This window comes from Rhincodon typus, chromosome 2, assembly GCF_021869965.1.
Source record: "Rhincodon typus isolate 14 chromosome 2, sRhiTyp1.1, whole genome shotgun sequence".
NCBI lineage: Eukaryota > Metazoa > Chordata > Chondrichthyes > Orectolobiformes > Rhincodontidae > Rhincodon > Rhincodon typus.
The window spans coordinates 19,668,919-19,688,544 of record NC_063333.1 but is presented as its reverse complement, the minus strand read 5'-3'; the positions used below and the strand labels follow the sequence as shown (position 1 = coordinate 19,688,544).

At 42.4% G+C, this 19,626-nt stretch overlaps 1 protein-coding gene across 1 annotated transcript in view; it reads left to right on the top strand.

The window, feature by feature from the left end:
• ptprn2 (protein tyrosine phosphatase receptor type N2) overlaps nucleotides 1-19,626 on the top strand; it is a 684,474-nt gene that overhangs the window by 653,705 nt on the left and 11,143 nt on the right. The window contains exons 15-18 of the mRNA XM_048606124.1: nucleotides 3,251-3,370; nucleotides 5,592-5,758; nucleotides 6,758-6,811; nucleotides 7,070-7,134. Coding sequence (XP_048462081.1) covers nucleotides 3,251-3,370; nucleotides 5,592-5,758; nucleotides 6,758-6,811; nucleotides 7,070-7,134 — 406 coding nt within the window. The remainder of the gene's footprint in view (nucleotides 1-3,250; nucleotides 3,371-5,591; nucleotides 5,759-6,757; nucleotides 6,812-7,069; nucleotides 7,135-19,626) is intronic.

Below are 19,626 nucleotides of genomic sequence, written 5' to 3'. Positions count from 1 at the left end.
ATGGAAAGCAGCCAATGAAAGCAGAAAATCCATTATCTTCACCGTCAGTAACAAAACCTTATATTTCCTTAGGAGCGTATGATCTTACAAATTACCAACAGGCATAAATTGTTCAGTCCCTCAATCCTTCGCCACCATTTGAGAAGTTCATGTTTAATCTGATGTGCACTCAATTCTATTTTCCTGTTTAACCTTGACTCCCTTGTTAATCATGAATCTACCTAAATTAATCTAAAGAGTGCTCAATGGCCCACCGTCCACTCCTCAGTGGAGACTATTGACCTTCTGAGAGAAAAAAAAATCCTCTTCATAGCTGTCCTAAATGGGAAACCCTTTATTTTTAAGCTGTGGCCCCTAGTTCAAGTCTCCCACAATGGAAAACATTCAGAACCCACCTTCCCAAGTCCCCTCAGAATCATAAATGTTTCAGTAAGATCCCTCTCTCACTCTTCTCAATTCCAATGGATACAGTTTGGCCTTGCTTCATAATATAACCTCATCGTCTCAGGAATTAGTCAAGTGAATCTTCTCTGCTCCTTCTATGCAAACATATTTTTTCTTAAGTAAGGAGACTACAATGATATACAGTACTCCAGACGTGATTGCACTGCTGCACTATGCAAGATATGCAGCGCAATCAATTGTAACTTCCTCCCACTGACTTAATCCTGCAGAGGTAAACACACAACAATAATGTATATAAGACTTTAATGAAAGCCACTTGAAATATCAGGGCAGATGTCCAAAAGCGCAGACAAGGTGTTGGGTTTTAGAGAACACCTTGAAGAAGGAAAGCAAGGTAGTTAAATGGAAAGGTTTACGATGCAAAGTTCCAGAGCTCAAAACCTAATGGCTTAAAGAGATGTTTTCTAATCAACCTGTCCAGATATGTTGTTGTGCACACACAAACAGAAAGTGCTGGAAAAACTTAGCAACTTGGAACGAAAACAGTTAACATTTATGGATGGCATAGTGGTTCAGTGGATAGCATTGCCAGGAACCCAGGTTCGATTCTACCCACAGGCAACTGTCTGTATAGAGTTTGCACATTCTCCCCATGTCTGCACAGGCTTCCTCCAGGTGCTCAGATTTCCCCCCATTGTCCAAAGATGCGCAGGTTAGGTAGATTGGCTGTGATAAATTACACTCGTCTCCAGGGATGTGCAGCCTAAGTGGATTAGCCAAGGGAAATGCTGGGTTACAGGGATAGGGTAGACGGGTGGGTCTGGACGTGTTGCTCGGAGGATCGGTGTGGACTCGTTGGGCCGAATGGCCTGCTTCCACATTGTAGGGATTCTATGATTTCGAGTGCAGTGACCCTTCTTCATTACACACCTCTGGACAAGAATAGACTTGAACCCAAGTCTCCTGGCTCAGGAGCAGGGACACTACCACTGCATCACATGATTCCTCACTAGTAGCTATATGCTGACTGAATGTAATAGTTCTTCTGATGGCACAGTTTCTCTCCTCCCGCTAATTGAAGTGACAATTCTAATTCTGCACGAAGTATTTCCAAAAGATTCTCCTAAAGTTCCTTCACAATGGTACTTCTTCCATCCCCCACTAATTCTCCCATTCTAACAATTAAGCAACAGGGAAGGTGATTATTTCAATCATCCTCTGCCTTCAATGAGGAACACTCTACTTCCCCACCCCCTAACTACTGACCAAAGATTCTGGAGCTTGCTCCTCAAAATTCTTCCCCATTTCACTGTGAAGCCCTCAGGGAAGGTTGTGGCATGATGTTAAAATCACTGGATTAGTAATCTGAGAACTCCGTAGGGACTGTCTGCAGATTTGAGTTCAAATCCCACAATAAGAGATGCTGAAATTTGAATTTAGTGAAAACCTGGAATGAGAAGCTAACCCAATGTGACCATGTAACCACCTACTTCACTAATGTCCTTGCAGAAGGAAATCTGCCCTACATATGAGTCCAGACTTACAGCAACAGGGTGCACTCTTAAGTGCCTTTTGGGCAATTAGGGATGGACAATAAACGCTAATGTAGCCAGCGACTCCAACATCCCATGAATAAATAAAACAAAATCCTGATCCTGGCTCCCTGGAGTTTCTTCACAACCTCCTGACTGAGCACTTTTGGGCCTTCAGTAACCCTTTCCCTCATCTTCCTTCTTCTGCGCTTCCCTCCTTTTCTTCCCTTTTAGATTCCTATCTACCTCATCCTGGCCCCAATTCCATCTATCCTACCTTTTCCCCTTATCTTTGCCTTCAGTCTTTCCCCTTCTGTTTCCCTCTCTGCACCTCACCTCACTTCCTTCCAAACTGTCTCCTCTCCCTCCCGCATTTTTTGGTTCAATTGTTCCCTCACGTGCTGGACCCAACTTGATCTAATTAGTGACTTTGGTTCTGACTTCTTATCTAATTAAGAATGAATAGGAATTGATAAAAAAAAGGGCACATACAAATCATTTATTACTTAGCATTTAGAATGTCAGAGCTCAGATGAACTCTGTGTACTTTAGAAACATCTATTGATGCCCTGTCTCTAAACCTTTTCTAATTGCTTTTCACATGTGCTGAGCTTTAATTTTTAATGGGACTAGCGACCTTCCCTGCCAGGTTCTCCACAAGATGCATGGGTGGCTTGCATCGCAATCCATTCGGAATACAAAGGAGGCCATTGAATGATTGTTTGATAGTCTTGATCATTGTGTTTTTATCACTTCAATAAAAAAATATATTTCTTCTCATTTTGTTAAGGGTCTCTGTACCACTCCAATGGGAAGTACAAGATAATGGGAGCACGCATTTGACATTATTGGGTGGCAGCTGGAAATCATATTTTGTTTTAAGGTTTAGTGGAAACCTTCTGTAAAAAGTGTAATTTTTAATGGGAAACCATTCAAATGTCATAATAAGCCACACCATTTATAGATCGATTGCTGCAACTAACTCATACATTCCATCAATGACAGGTAAATGGTTTATCTAGCTTGATGTCATTATTCTGGCTGTATATGAAGACACTGAGGAAACTAATGCATCGAGTTTGAAGGACCTGGTCATTTCCATCCCAGATATGGACTTTGGAGACAAAAATAAACTTATGTGGAGGCTGCAGTATGATTTTTTCTGTAGGTTGGCGAGCAGCAAGTGAAACATGAATTAAGTGGTTTTTCACATTTTCCCGGTGTGAATGACTTTTCATCATGACTCAGTGATAATAAACATGGAGTAATTAGTGCATTACATGGTAACTGCAGTCTCTGATTTTCCCCATCAGATGGTTTGGGAGAATGGCTGTGTTGTTATCGTCATGCTGACCCCCTTAACAGAGAACGGAGTCAAGCAATGCTATCACTATTGGCCAGATGAGGGTTCAAACCTCTACCACATCTATGAGGTAAAGTGTTACACTGTGATTCAATAAAGATCGGTATTTCAGTTCTCATTATATCAGTGATTCAAGCATCTGCAATAACAAATTTTAAAATGAGCTGTTTACTTTGTTGGTACCTGTTTTAATGTGTGACTTTTCTTCCAAGAATTTTGTGAAAACAGAACCTTTCAGACTGTAAATTATTTAAGATGATAGCATCTATCTGTGAAGTACTGCTTTAACAATCTGGCCCAATGCCAGTCTTCTCAGAGTGCCTAAGCTTCTGTGGGACCTACTTACATATTCCCTTTCCTGCTCTCACGGAGCGACTCCCTTTTTAATCCTCCTAATTTCATATTCTTGCCCTCACAATTTTACATTCATGACTTTGTATTAGACCCAGTAAATTACCTGTTTTTTTTGCGCAGCCATGACATCAATCATGACCACTGTTCTGATGTCTCACCTATGGCTACTACTGCAAACACCACACATCCTGGGACATAAAGCACCATATTTGTGCATTATATCATTTAGACTGTACAATTAGAATGAATGGTACCATCTTATAATCTAAGCGTAATTGCAATTGGAAAAGAGAGCTGGCTAGAATATAAGCCAGGCAATGTTCCAGTAACAAGCTAGCTATTTTCAGGACAAGCGCAAACTTTAACTGCTCTTTCAACCAGTAAAATTAAATCTTAATATTTCATTTCACACACATTACAAACAACTCCAAGCAAAGCAGTAAACAACAGGTTTCAAGGTTTAATATGCATAACGTTGTTCGAGGCTTTAGCTCTCATTGCAAACATTCTGCATTTTCAGTGAAAGGGCATCGCTCGAAGCTGATGGCATCACATCTCTCCTCTTTTTCCAACTTATTTTCTGCCAAGCAGCCACATCACTGGCACAAGCTGTGTGCAGTTGACTAGCAGCCAACGCTTTGTGAGGTCGAATATGAGATGAGCTTTTCCTTTGCGTTCTGCTCTATCGTAGTTGTTGACGCTGCGATCACTTTGCTCTTGGGTTGTAGCCCAGGATGGTCTGGATGGTTGTCCCTGCTCCGTGCTGTCTGTAGTGACTCTCACTCCCTGCTGCATGTGCAGTGAGCTGGCAGGTGAATGGAGAGGCTGGGAGAGAGGCTTATATCACCTGTACAGTGCGGATTCACACTCCAAATGCAACTCATTCTCAAAGTGGTTAACATTGACAGGGTCCCAGCTACAACTGATACGCAATCGAACCAGTGCCAATAGCAGTCTTTAACATAATATCAATGATTCAACATCCTAAGGACTGATTACATTGGAGACCCATATTTTCATTGCTGTTGTGATTACTGTTGGACCCTCTAGCATTGGCAGATTGAAGGTCTCCATTATGAGCATGCCTCCACCCACTGATGTCAGAGTTCCATCAAGACTAGATCACAAAGGCTACTCCAGTCTTATGCTTTCTCTCAAAGTCATGCTCTACATGGCGTCCCCAATTTACAAGCTTGACCCTATACTGTGGTGTAATTTTAAAGACCTGACATACGTACACTTCCTTCCTAAGGAACGCCTGCTTTTTGTTGTCCTGCATTGTGCTCTGATCTGCATAAACAAATCGATCTGGAACGGACTCCAGAATGGAACCTGTTTGTAAGCCAGGAACTGCCTGTATCTGTTATTGTAAATAGGTCAAGTGAGTGCACAGATCATTTATATTGGTAAACTGAACAAACTTGCAGAGGATAAACTGCTGTCCCAGAGAGGGGAACTTGCAATATTCCTGATTCCCAGGATGGTGCATGGTGTGGGTGGAGCAGTCCCCAGCTCCATTTCCCTGATGTTTATCCTGCTAGAGTTAAATTACTAGAGCTGGGAGAAGGCTCATGTAGATCAGAAACAAAGGCTTCTTGGCCTGGCTCTGAAGCCTAAAGCAATGTAAAAGCTAGACCTTGTATCTTGATTAAGCTATGTACAATTCCTATTTGATGCAAACTGTGCGTTACTGCAAACAAAGGGAATGTTTACACCTGGAGGACAGTCCAGATCTAGAGGACATCAATATAAGATAATCATTAATAAATGCAGTGTGATTCAGAAAGTGGTTACAATGAGGGGAAACAATAGAAGGATCTATTGATAAGATGAAATGATGTAGAGTGGGAAGAGGATAAAAAATGCATAGACCATTTTAGTCAAATGGACTGTCTCTGCGCAGTAGATAACCCCTTTACTTTAACATTTTATTTCAGGTTAACCTTGTCTCCGAGCACATCTGGTGTGAAGATTTCCTGGTACGCAGCTTTTACCTCAAAAACCTCCAGACAAATGAGACACGCACAGTGACTCAATTCCACTTCCTGAGCTGGTTTGACCAAGCTGTCCCCTCATCCACCAGGATCCTCTTGGACTTCCGCAGGTATAGCAGCTCAGTCGGGAGCGAGATAACGTCATTGTGCACTTTGTTTAGCTTACTCTTGTGTGTGTCTCATTGATTTTAGAGGCCTTTCAGGCATTACTGAGGCCCCTTGGGAAATGCGGGTATTTCACCAGGAGACCTGTAAACCTTGGGTGTCAAGGTGCTGAAGCATTTGGCTTTAAACATTGCTTGAACCGGATTTGGTTGGCAGTGGGCCAGTGATTGTCAAATAAGTAGCATGAGGTTGAAGAAACCCAGTGAACACAGTGGGGCAGCATTTTCTGACTGCAGATAGAGATACAGTTGATATGTCTAATTAATTTATTCCTTGTGCCCTGAGGGAGCAAATTTGCACTTTAAAGGAGATTGTGAGACAAAAAAAACAGAGCAAAAATTAGCATCAATGTGTGAAGTACTCTTTTAAATTTGAAATTATGCTAAATATTACCCTAGCCTGACATATTTTCTTGCTGTGTGCCACAGAATTTACTAACAGTGCTCGCTCTGTAAATGGACAAACTCTTATGTTACCAGCTCATTAACAGTTGCCAGTGTCATTTTTGTGATGTTGCAGCTAGTAATATAAGCCCAGTTGCATAGTCACAAAAGTGATCATTGGAAACTGTGACTCTGCAGCAGGGAACAATGTGGAAAAATAAACCTTGCCTTGACCTCTAACCACCTTTGACTTTTGCTTGCTAATGGTTTGCATGATGGTTTCTCTCTTGAGCTGAATACTGGTTGGTATCACTAATTCTTGTGTTTGATTTTTAACACATTACATGGCTAGAATGAGGACAGAGTGCTTTTCTGTACGTAAACGCATGCACCCAAAGGGAAGAAACAACTCGTAATGGGTGTAATTCAATTGTTTGGCAGCAATGAGCTTTAATTTTGTTTCATGTTAATATTCTAATTTTGCACAGACAGCACAGGCATTCACATAAACAGGCAGTCTGGATTGCGTGTTTGAATTGAGTTTCTTCTGCTTTATTACAGAAAGGTAAACAAGTGCTACAGGGGACGCTCATGTCCGATAATTGTTCACTGCAGGCAAGTACATTTTCTTTGTGCATGCTTTTTTTTAATTAAAAAAGGGAGCACGGGACTGGGAGCCATTTCTACAGAAACCCCCTCCCCCGTGGCTGAGGAACATCAGCAGTTCCCTGGTGAACAGCTGACTGAGAGTCGGGTAGACATTTCTACAAGTTAAAAATAAAAGAGATGACAGCAGCTGTCTTATGGGTCTGAATGGCAAAATGCTAATAGCAATTAATTTTTTTCCAATCTTCCTTCTCTTATTGTTGACAGTGATGGCGCCGGAAGATGTGGGACCTACATTCTCATTGACATGGTTCTGAATAGGATGGCCAAAGGTGAGAGTCGATGGCTTCTCTTGTTCGTGAAGATGAGTGTGTGAATGTGTGTGTACTTTCTGTGTCTGTGAATATATATATGTGTGCTTGTGTGTTTGTTTTTGAATGTGTGTGTATGTATATGTGAGTGTAAGTGTATATGTATGTGTCTTTTTGTGTGTGTGTGTCTATGTATTTTGTGTGTGTCTTTTTGTGGTTGTATGTAAATGTATGTGTGTGTGTATTTTTGTGTCTGTGAATAGGTATATGTGTGCTTGTTTTTATAGATGTGCATGTATGTATATGTGAGTGTATGTGTATATGTGTGGGTCTTTTTGTGTGTGGGGGTCTTTTTGTGTGTTATATGTATTTTGTGTGTATATTTTTGTGTTTGTAAGTATATGTATGTGTGTGTGTATTGTGTCTGTGAATATGTATATGTGTGCTTGTGTGTTTGTTTTGCATGTGTGTATGTATATGTGAGTGTAAGTGTATATGTATGTGTCTTTTGTGTGTGTGTATGTGTGTGTATTTTTGTGTGTATATGGATTTTGTGTGTGCATTATTGTGTTTGTATGTATGTGTGTGTGTGTGTGTGTGTGTGTGTGTTTGTGTGTGTGTGGTGGTGGTCGTCTTGTTGCCCTGGAGACTGTAGGCACTCACATTCAAGAGACAGCCAGAAAGAGAATATGTACAAAGCAGATTGTGCGCTTTGCTGAATGGCCTATGGTTATTTGCACTGCCATAGTGATTGCTAAATCAGTTCATTCGAAAATAAAGGCTGTGCACTCCAGATAATGGTTGAGAGTAATTAATAATAACAAAGAAAAGGTTTTACTGATAAAAGAAAAATGACTGCACAACACAAAGGTCCAAGTGTATTGAATGAGGGGAGATAGTTAGAAGACAGACCATGTGACATTTAAGTACAGGATCATCATGCTGTGTCAATCATCTTTCAGCTCCATTTACTTGGTCTGTCTTGGAAGCCTTTTCAAGGCACAAGAAATGTGGAACAAAGGCTTTCAAGTAGACTGCTTTCCACTATGCAATGTGTACTTATATATAAAAAGATCTATTAATAAGTCTTTTCTTCCAATCAGAATGTGACACGATGCTAAGTGCAGAAAAGCACAGCAGGTCAAACAGAACCTGACCCAGAAAACTTGCATTGGCAGACTGCAGCTGACCAGGATGAAACCAGCTGGAGTAGCAAAATGAGTGCCTTTATCACTCAGCGCTCTGTAGTTCACAGCAGAACCCAGCAAGCTTTCCAAAATGAAAGAATGGTGCCTGGAGCTTTGTCTCCTCGAAGAGACGCACAAAACTTTTAAAAGATGGTCAAATAAGGGTGACATGTTCCAGGTCCTTTTCCAAACCTACTTAGGTTTCTGTTGAAGATACATTAACTCCAAGTTTCTCCTTTAGCTGATAACCGACTGTCTGATCATAACATGACAGCTACAGTTTATTTGGGAGCACTGCCTAAAATGCTGTGTGAGAAAACCTGATTTTTCAACCCATCAGCAGGAAAGATATTCCATGCAATAAGTGGTTCTCATAATACACTGCCCAATATTTATATCTAAACCAACATCACTAAAACATCAGCATCTGCAGTTCTTGCTGTCACTAAAACAGTTCATCTGCTTGTTGTCACGTTGCTGTTCATAGGATAGGATTCCCACCAGCCACTGAATCTCATTGATTGAAGTAATAGAGGAACCTAAACAGGTCCAATTCGCTTTGCCGTTTGCAGCATTTGCTATATTCATGTCATATTGACTTTGCAGGCAACTACGAAAATTGCTGGGGTTTATCGGTGACTATTTCAGTAAACCCAGGCCGTGCCTACTGAGGGTCAGTGTATAGTTGCTAAATCTGTGAATGGTTACAATGGGTGAAAAGTGCAAGGGCAGCTCTGGAAACAGTCATTGAGTTCACCCATTCTCTGCAAGTGTTTGACTTGCCAGAAGAGAAAGCGCAGCATTGTTGAAGCTGTTATTTTAGAAGTCTGTCATTATACTCGTTTGGAAAATTAGTCAGCATCTTGAGGTCCTTGTGTTTGTTGCATCTGAAAAATGGTTTGGAAGTTTGGAGATAGCTTTATTTTTAAACGGGGCAGAGGATGTCATTTAGTTATCTCTTTGTACCCTGCAATGTCAAATGGCATTTCAAAGCACAATGTCAGTGCTTTGCACAATGCAAAGGAAGTCATGTGAAACCAGGCTGAAGAAAGGTTTCTTCAAATTGGTCACCCTGCCCCCATTTCTCTCCCCTCCCCCACCTCACCAGGCATTTCGCATTGACCTCTTCTTCTTTTGCCTCCGGTGTAAATGGCTTGAAACCCTGTGACCTGGAGGTTTGGCACTTGTTCGAATGGAAAGATCAAAGGGCAGAGTGGGTATCTAAACCTCCCGCTGAGCTGGGCCTTTCCCAGGCTGTCATACTGAGAGACAAGCAAAGACTTTGTTCTGAAAGAAATCTGCCTGGCTTCTAAGGCCAACGCTCTCATTGTCTGGGGTAAAAAAGTTTGAGGCCTGAGAAAAGATCTAGTGTTCATCTGCCGATCAAAGGCTGAAGTTGTGGACCCCTAAATCTCTCTTGCTCTTTCTTCTTAAACAAAAGAATGCGATGAACCAGTGTGCGACATTGAGAATAGCCCTAGCTTGCTTTACTAGCACTGTCAGAACAGCATTAATAGCATCGAGAGCACAGGCTGAAAGTGCAAATTCATATTTGACACATATTTGATCAGCGAAGTTGGTCATTGCATGGACAGGTAAGGGAATCTCTCCTTTAACCTTGTGGTTTCTGTAATAAATACAGAGAAGGCTAAGATCTGTAACTCAACCCAGTGCAATTACAGAGAATGTGGAAATTTCCAAAGCTTTCACCTTGACAAAGGTCAAAGGAGGATGGAAAGCAAGACAAATCAAATATTTTAAGTTGAAGACTGCAATGTCGGTTACAAAGTAAAGGGTAATTGTATCAATAAACTAAGAATAGTCTGCATTTGAGCTTGAAGAAATAAAAGAGTGACTGAAGAGTCAAGAGAGTTAGCAGCAGTGCATAGACTATTTAAAAATCAAATCCTGAGCCTGCTGCTTGTGAACGTGGGGATTATAGATGTGATGGAAGAATCCTAATTAAAAATATTTGATTAGATAGTTTCAGCAATTGAATGTTGAAGTAATACTCAAGTTTAGAAACAGAGATGTGTATGTTTGGATGTTGGCCTCTGTTTTAACGTCATGTTGGGTTTGGATGGGGGCATGGTGTGGTGAAATGAAAAAACTTATCGCTTCTTGAAACGATCATTTTAATCACCTGGGCTTCCTTGAAATCCTGCCCGATGACTTGGCTTCTGGAAGAGGTAGGGAGTTGGTGGCCTGTGGCAGTGGGATGCTTCACAGTCTGAATAAACCTCACCCATTGAGCTGGAGAGTGGGATCAGTTTTCGATAGATTTGGATTTAGATTTTATTGTCACGTGTACTCAAGTACCGAAGTACAGGATTACAATGAAAAGTGTAAAATATCACCACACGTGCGCCATTTTATGTATAAAAGTAACCAGATACAAAAAACTTAGGTACAAAGTAGTAAAAGAAACATTTAAAAAGTTAAGCATTACCTTTTTATAATAACCAAAAAAAAAAGAAATACGGTAATAGTTAACATTAAGCATTAACTGGGGAGGCGATGGCCTTGTGGTATTATTGCTAAACAATTAATCCAGAGACCCAGGTAATGTTTTGAGCACCCAGGTTCAAATCCCACTACAGCAGATTCAATAAAAATCTAGAATTAGAAATTGCATGATAACCATGAATCCATTGTCAATAGTTGGAAAAATCCATCGTGTTCACTAATGTCCTTCAGGGAAGGAAACTGCCATTGTTACGTGGTCTGGCCTACATGTGACTCCAGACCCACAGCAATGTGGCTGACTCTGGGCAGTTGGATGTTGACAATAAATGCTGGCCTGGCCAGCAACGCCATCATTCTGTGAATGATTTAAAAAATAAATTGAAGTCCTTCTTAACATAAGTTAGAAAAAATAAAGGAACAAAGTTAAAGGTTCAGCAGTCTTTGATCAGTCAGTGCTCCACTTGTTCTCCTGGAGACCGCAGCTGCCAGGGGAGCCGCCTCACCGCTCGCTCTTCCCACATCGGGCCGTGATGCTATCACTGCTGCTGAATCTACCACCTCCCCAGTCACCTTCCGCTGATATTGAGCGGGTGTGGGGGGATGGAGTTGGGGAGCTGAAATTGGGAACAGTGGGGATATGGGAAGGGTGTTGGGGTAGTGGGGGTGGAGGGGGTAGTGTGGATCTTACATTCAGGAGCCATGGATGATTGCAACCGAACAAGATGAAACTTCCATTGTGGGTACCGAGAGCAGCAAACCCAAACTTTATGATCAAAGTTGACAGTTTAGTGTCAAACTGAGGGAGCATTGTGCTGCTGGACATTGCATTCTGTTGACAAGGAGTTAAACAAAAAAAAAGAAAATGCTGGAGAAGATCAGCAGGTCTGGCAACATCTGTGGGAGAGAAAACAGAGTTGACGTTAAACTAACCATCAAGCTACCTGAAGGAAATCGCCTGACTTATATTGTGGAAGAAGAAAATCAGTGGAGCATCGAATGGGTAATAACTGCATTAAAGGAGTGCTCAAAGCAGTTTTATGTAAGTGGGTGTTCTCTACAAAATTAATTTCTCAAAATACTTTTCTACAGAAATACCGTCCCGATAAAATAGTCCAATTAAAATGAAGCTTTTGCATTTTGGAGAGATGCCTTTCCCTCTTTCAGTTTGTTGAATATAACCTCAGAGATCAAAGAACTTTTAAGGAGAGAAGTTGGTCACTACAGTCCACGGCAAACTGATCAAGAAATGATTTCTTGCACCAAACCAGGAAGAAATGAGGGCTGTTCGCAATGAGACATAATGCCTTGGTCTTAATCAGACCCCTGAATGAAATAAGCCTACTGTCGCTGCAAGCCAGCTTTGCCAGGAAAAGATCCTCTTAGTGCCCTGCAGATGGATCCTGGAAGGAATGAAGATAATCAGGCTGGGCTAGACTATTATGACTGGCAGCAGTCTTTGGAATTGGTATGTAAGACAAGCATCTTACAAAACACACCTGCCTTAGTGCTGGCTGCAGTGCCTTTAAGGACAGCAGGTCAGACGTCAAGTGGACCAGGACCACTCGGCCTAGCACCTGCTGTATTTACCACTGCCCAATTTTGAAGTGAAGCAGAAGAGGACTAGAACAAAAACAGAAGTTGTTGGAAAAGATCAGCGGGTCTGGCAGCATCTGTGAAGAAAAGAATTAGAGTTAACATTTTGAGACCCTTCCTCAGAACAGACCGGACCCGAAACATTAACTCTGATTTTTTTCTTCACAGATGCTGCCAGACCTGCTGATCTTTTCCAGCAACTTCCATTTTTGTTCCTGATTTACAGCATCTGCAGTTCTTACGGGTTTTAGAAGAGGACTAGAGTCTGTTTCCAATGTGAACCTGGGCTCTGTTTCCAGACCCCTTATCAATGTGGTGGGCCATGCCATATTGAATGCTTACCTTCCAGTATTTGTAGAACTGGTACAACATCAACACATTTCCAGTTCCTGAATTCTACTCAAGAAGATATTAACTGACCTCTAGTATCAGGAAGGTAGTTTGGGTTCATTAATCTGGATAAAGCTACACCAATGGAAAAAAAATACATACTCAGTTCTGTGAAAGAAGTGTATCGAGTTTGTTTCGTGGAATTTTGCCATCAATGACCCTGCTAATCCTTATAGCTGAAATATAAGCATTAAGCAGTAATTGCCTTAGATCCAGTAATTTGATTTGGCCAGTTACAGGACATGGGCTATTTTAATGTTCTTTGTGTAATGTACTAGTAACTCATGTGGTCTGCAGAGCTACTCTTTATAAAGGTTATATTTTCTGGAATCAAGTGTTCACTTAGCAAAGTTGTTATTTTCTGAAAAATAACATGTTATTCTCAATTGTAATTGGGGAGGGAAGGCAATGTAATCGTAGGGGAGGCGATGGCCTAGTGGTACTGTCATTAGACTGTTAATCCAGTAACCCACATTAACATTCTGGGGACCTGGGTTCAAATCCTGCCATGGCAGATGGTGGAATTTAAATACAATAAATATCTGGGATTAAGAATATAATGATGACCATGAATTGATTGTTGGGTTAAAAACCCATCTGGTTCACTAATGTCCCTTAGTGAAGGAAACTGCCATCTTTACCTGGTCTGGCCTACATGTGATTCCAGACCCTCAGCAATGTGGTTGACTCTTAACAGTCCTCTGGGTAATTAGGGATGGGCAATAAATGCTGGCCTAGGCGCTGACACCCTCATAGCATGAATGAATAAAGGAAAAAAATTAGAACAAACTTTGAGTCTCTTTTTGTTGGCTTCTCTGTAGGCACTCCATGTACCACCCAGTTGAAGTATCCATATGCTTTACTGCCTGCCTGAGCAGTACCTACCCCTCCCATGGGCCCACCAGCCGGACACTGCTGCAGTCCTCTCATTGGGAAACCCATTTCTCTGAATACTATGGCTACAAGAGCAGGTCAGAAGCTAGAAATACTGCAGTGAGCAACTCACTTCCTGACTCCCCAAAGCCTGTCCAACTTCTACAAGGCACAAGTCAGGAGTGTGATGAAATACTCCCCACTTGCCTATATGAATGCAGCTCCAACAGCACTCAAGAAGCTTGATACCATCTACAGGGAATAACCATCCACTGGATTGGCACACATCCACAAACATTCACTGCCTCAGTCACTGGCACACCGTAACAGCAGTATGGACCATCTACAGGATGCATTACAAAAATTCAGCAAGGCTCCTTTGATATCGATTTGCAAACCGACAACCATTTCCATCTCGAAGGACAAGGGCAACACACACGTGGGAACCACACCACCTGAAGTTTTCCCTCCAAACCATTCACCATCCTGACTTGGAAATATATTGTTGTTCCTTCACTGTCATTCAGTCAAAATCCCTCCCTAATGGCCTTATGGGTGTACTTACAACAAAAAGGCTGCCGCAGTTCAAGAAGGCAGCTTAACTGCGACCTTCTCAATGGCAATTAGGGATGGGCAATAAATGCTGGACTGACCAATGATGCCCACATCTCACAAATGAATAAAAAAAAGATTAGTCTGCTATCCTTAATCAATGAGACTCCTACAGGCAACTTCTTAATTGGCCACTTCTGGAAACATTCCAGCTGATGTCCCCAACTCCAGCCACCTCAGGTTCCTGACCTGAAATTGAACCCAATGTCAGGATCAAGATCCAACTTGAAAAGTTCAACCCCATATTTCAAAATATAGTGACTATTAAGAGCAAAGATGATGATTTCTCTTTGGGTCATTGCTTTGGCTCATTGGGTTGATTCAGCCAGTTGGTTGGGTTTCAGCCTGCACCTCTTTTCATGTTGGGTACCTCTCAACATTATTTCCTACTTTTTTATAGGCTGTGGGCATTGCTGGCAAGCAGATATTGCCCCTCCCTAACTGCACTTCTTACAAGGGGCATTTACTATTACAGCAAGGATCAAGATTCAGAGAATGAAACATTCTGGATTGATGATTAGTGAGTGCTATGAACAGAACCCGTCCAGTGATTACCAGTCCCTACGTGAGGTTCCCCAATGCATTACCTGCTTGGGGTGCAGGTTCATAGTTCCTTGCAAGTGGAGTTGCAGGTAGACAGGGTGGTGAAGAAAGCATTTGGAATGTTTGCCTTTATTGGTCCATGCGTTGAGTCTAGGAGTTGGGAGGAGATGTAATGGCTGTAGAGGACATTGGTGAGGCCACTTTTGGAATACTGCATTCAATTCTGGTCTCCCTGCTCTAGAAAAGATGTTGTGAAACTTGAAAGGATGCAGTAAAGATCTACTAGGATGTTGCAAGGGTTGGAAGGTTTCAGCTGTAGGCAGAGGCTGAGTAGGCTGGGGTTATTTTCCTTGAAGCATCAGAGGCTGAGGGGTGACCTTATAGAGGTTTATACATAAATGAGGGGCATGGATAGGGTTGATGGCTAATGTTGTTTCCTCAAGGTAGGGGAATCTAAAAGTAGTGAGCAAATGTTTAAGGTGAGGGGGGAAAGATTTAAAAGGGCAATTTTTTTCACACAGAGAGTGTTGCATGTTTGGAATGAGCTGCCAGAGGAAATGGTAGAGGCTGGTACAACTACAATAATTAAAAGGCATCTGGATGGGTATATGAATAGGAAGGGTTTGGAGGGATATGGGCCAAATGCTGGCAATTGGACTAGATTAATTTAGGATATCTGATCAGCATGGACTGGTTGGGCTGAAGGGTCTGTTTCTGTGCTGTACATCTCAATGACTCTGTGACTCTTTTACACTTTAAGACAGGATAGCCCAACTTTCCAAGCTCGCAGGTGAAGGGAAGCCATCTGGCTCTCTTCTTTATTTACCCACTCAACAAGGATAATTTGTAAAGAATATTTTCATTTGTGGATATCTTTATCCCAGATCCCAATGTTTCTTTTAAAAGGAGCCAATTTAACCAAGCTTTTTGGCAGTAACAGAAGAGTGAATACTAAAGAATTAGTATTAAATGAGAGAAGAAATAGTAACACTACACGCATATGGAGATGAGGAATAAGAACTGAGTCCAACAACAGCTTTTAAACAAAGATATACAGCCCAGTCTCTGAGTCATTCGGGAAGAGTAGATAGTAGATACATTGTTATATGGTTGTTACATTGGCTGGTAAAGGTATTGTTGATGTTAGTAATTGAGCATTTCATTTTGAATTCCCCATTTATTTGAAAGTTGACTGAATTTCCCTTGTCCTGGTTCCTTCCTACAGTGGCTATCTGACAGCACTCAGAGTGAAAAGGGTTAATGTGCTCGCTTTCTCTACCTACAGTGCAGGGGTAAATACTGGGAGTTCCTGTCTTTCCCTGTCTAATTTTGATCATACGTCAAAGTGTAGGGAAGGAAGTATTTAAGAAACCTCAAGTACAAGGCAGTATTTTTCTTTCCCTTTAGGAGTATATTCAACCAGAAATCACTGGCTTGCCATAAGAACACAGGAACAGGAGTAGGCCATTCAGCCCCTTGAGCCTGTTCTGTCATTCATTGAGATCATGGCTGATCTGTGACCTAACACCATATACCTGTCTTTGGCCCATATCCCTTAGCACTTTTGCTTAACAAAAACTTAACTAGATTTAAAGTTAACAATTGATCCAGCATCCACTGCCATTTGCGGAAGAAGTCAGAAGTCACACAACACCAGGTTATAGTCAACAGCTTTAATTAAATTAACAAGCTTTTGGAGCACTGCTCATTCGTTAGCGCTCCAAAAGCTTGTGGCTTTAAATAAACCTGTTGGACTATAACCTGGTGTCATGTGACTTCTGATTATGTCCATCCCAGTCCAACACTGGCATCTCCACAATATTTGTGGAAGAGGGTTCCATACCACTACCATCCTTTATGTGTAGAAGTGCTTCCTAGCATCCCTCCTGAACTGTCTGGCCCTCACGTTTTGACCTCTGTTGGGTGTGTATCTATTTTGAGACAGCACGGTGGCTCAGTGGTTGCCTCATAGCGCCAGGGACCCAGATTCAATTCAACCCTCGGGCGACCGTGTATGGAGTTTGCACATTCTCCCTGTGTCTGCGTGGGTTTCCTCCGGGTGCTCCCGTTTCCTCCCACAGTCCAAAGATGTGCAGTTTAGGTGGATTGGCCATGCTAAATTGCCTGTAGTGTTCAGGGATGTGTAGATTAGGTGGGTTATAGGGGATGGGTCTGGGTGGGATGCTCTGAGGGTCAGTGTGGACTTGTTGGGCCAAAGGGCCTGTTTCCACACTTAGGGATTCTAATAAAAGAAATTCTAATAATTCTTAGACTGTACTCCATAGTTGTAGAATCCCCAAACAGTGGAAATAGTTTATCCTATGTACCTGTCTTTTATTAATATCTTGACAACTTCAATGAGATCATCCCTTACCCTTCTAAATTCTCGATGTTCATCAAACATTTGAAGATTAGCGTGATATTTCTGTGGAGAGAATATCTTTTTTTTTTGAAATACTTGTTAGCAGCACCTATATAGAACACATGAATCTTGCCCAGCCAGAAATTATCCGAGGATAAGGCTGTCAGGGAATGTTCAAAAGGCGAATGCCTAGTAGTATTATTAAGGGGTCATATGGCACCGTGGTAGTGTTCCTGCCTTTGAGCTAGGAGGTTCTGGGTTCAAGTTCCACTTGCTCCAGAGGTGTGTAATAACATTTAGGTGGCACAATGGTCAGTGGTTAGCACTGTTACCTCCCATGATTCTGAGATGTAGACCGTCTATGGCAGATATCTCAAGGCTCTGGAGTAGTAACACCAATGCTGCCTGTGCAACATCCTACAAATCCACTAGGAAAATGGATGCACCGACACCAGCATCCTCGACCAGGCCAATGTCCCCAGCATCTAGGCAATGACCGCTCTTGATCAGCTGTGATGGGCTGGTCATATCGTCCACACGAGCGACATGAGACTCCCCAAGCAGATGCTTCACTCCCAGCTCCAAAAGGGGAGGCAAGCCCCAGGTGGACAGAGGAAGCGCTTCAGTGATACCCTCAAGGCCTCACTGGCAAAGTGCAGCATTCCCACAGGCACCTGGGAATCACCAGGCCTGAGACTGTCCAAAGTGGAGGAGGAGCATTCGGGAAGGCGTCGAGCACCTCGAGACTCGCTGACAGGAATAAGCAAAAGCCGGGTGAAGGCAGCGAAAGGAGCGTGCTGCCACGCCGACACCTCACTCACCCCTTCCCACGGCCACCTTCTACCTCACTGCCTGCAGAAGCTGCATCGGTCTGTACAACCACCTACAGACTCACTCCGTGAGTGGAAGAGAGTCATCCTCATCTGCGAGGGGGCCGCCAATCATAATGATGATTCTGTCACCGCACCAGGGATCCAGGCTTAATTTTAGCATCAGGTGACTGCCTGTGAGGAGCTTGCACATTCCCCCATCTCAGCGTGGGTTTCCGCCAGTCGCTCCAGTTTCCACCCATAGTCCAAAGATGTGCAAGCTAGGTGGTTTGGGCATGCTAAATTGTCTTAGAGTGTGCAGGGCAGGTGGGTTAGCTATGACAAATGTGGGGTTTTGGGGACAGGGTGGGGGATTGGGATGCTCCTTGGACAGTAGGTGCAGAACAAATGGGCTGAATGGCCTCTATCTGCTGTTAGGGATTCCGTGATTTCTGTGATCTTCTATGAATTATGATGGTGCAGTGTAAAGTGGACATAAATTCAAGTTTCAGATGCCTGTAACCTGGAAAGTTTGGCACTTTTATGAGGAGCTATTGACACATGAGAGCCTGTAATGAGAGATTATTGTAACTGAAGCAGCAAAGGTCCCTGAATATCCAACATCACAAAATAAGATGCTGAATAATTTCTATCAAATGCTTTACAGTATTTTTTGGACCTTTTCAATTCATTTGCAAACAATATATAGTATAGTTTAAGTGGGTGACTGTTTCCTCTATTTGGTATTTGTGGTGGAAGCCTGTTTAAGTCTTTGTTGCGAAAGGTGTACAGAGAAAACATTTCTCCAAATGAATAAAAAAAAATGACTTGCATTTATGTAGTTGCTTTCAAAACGTCAGGGCATGCCAGAACATTTTACAGCCTATGAATTACAAACGTGGCAGTCAGTTTGCACCCAGCAAGATTCTGCAAACAGTGATGTTGCTATGACAAGACCATCTGTTTTAATGATGTCGATTGAGCTATCCATATTGATCAGGGCTCCCCTGCTCTGCTTTGAAATTGAGCCAGAATATCTGATATCTGGGAAATGGGGCAAGGCCTCTGTTTAATGTCTCCCTCAAAAGACCGCATCTCCAACAGTGCGACACTCCCTTGAGTGTTGTGTCAGCTTAGTTTGTACTTCAAGTTTGAGGACTGAGACTTCTTCATTCTTTCATGGGATGTCAGTGTTGCCTATCCCTCATTACCTTTGAAAGGAGTGGCCATTTGCCAAGATGTTTCAGAGGGCAGTGACTAACAATCTTCTGACTCGCAGATTACTACCCACTTTACCACAGGTATTACCCTCCCCACAATGGTGTGGCATTCGTAAAGGAAAGTAATGGTATTTTGTGCCTTATGACATCATCAAAGCATTTTAATGCCTTTTTTTCTCCGAAAGGCCTGAGCTGGTGTTGCCGGGGCTAGAATGGCAGCTGGTCTGGAGCAGCAGTGCCCAGTGAAAAGCAGGATGATAAATAACTATCGAAGCAAAATACTGCAGGTTGTGGAAATCTGAAATCAAAACAGAAAATACTCAGCGCCTCTGGCAGCATCAGTGAGGTGAAGAGCAGAGATAAGGGAGTGTCAAAGTGTCAGGGCCCACTGTGGATGGTTCGCTGCAGGCCATCTTGGGACTCTGATACCTCAGGGATGGTCTTGTCAGGGGGCTAGT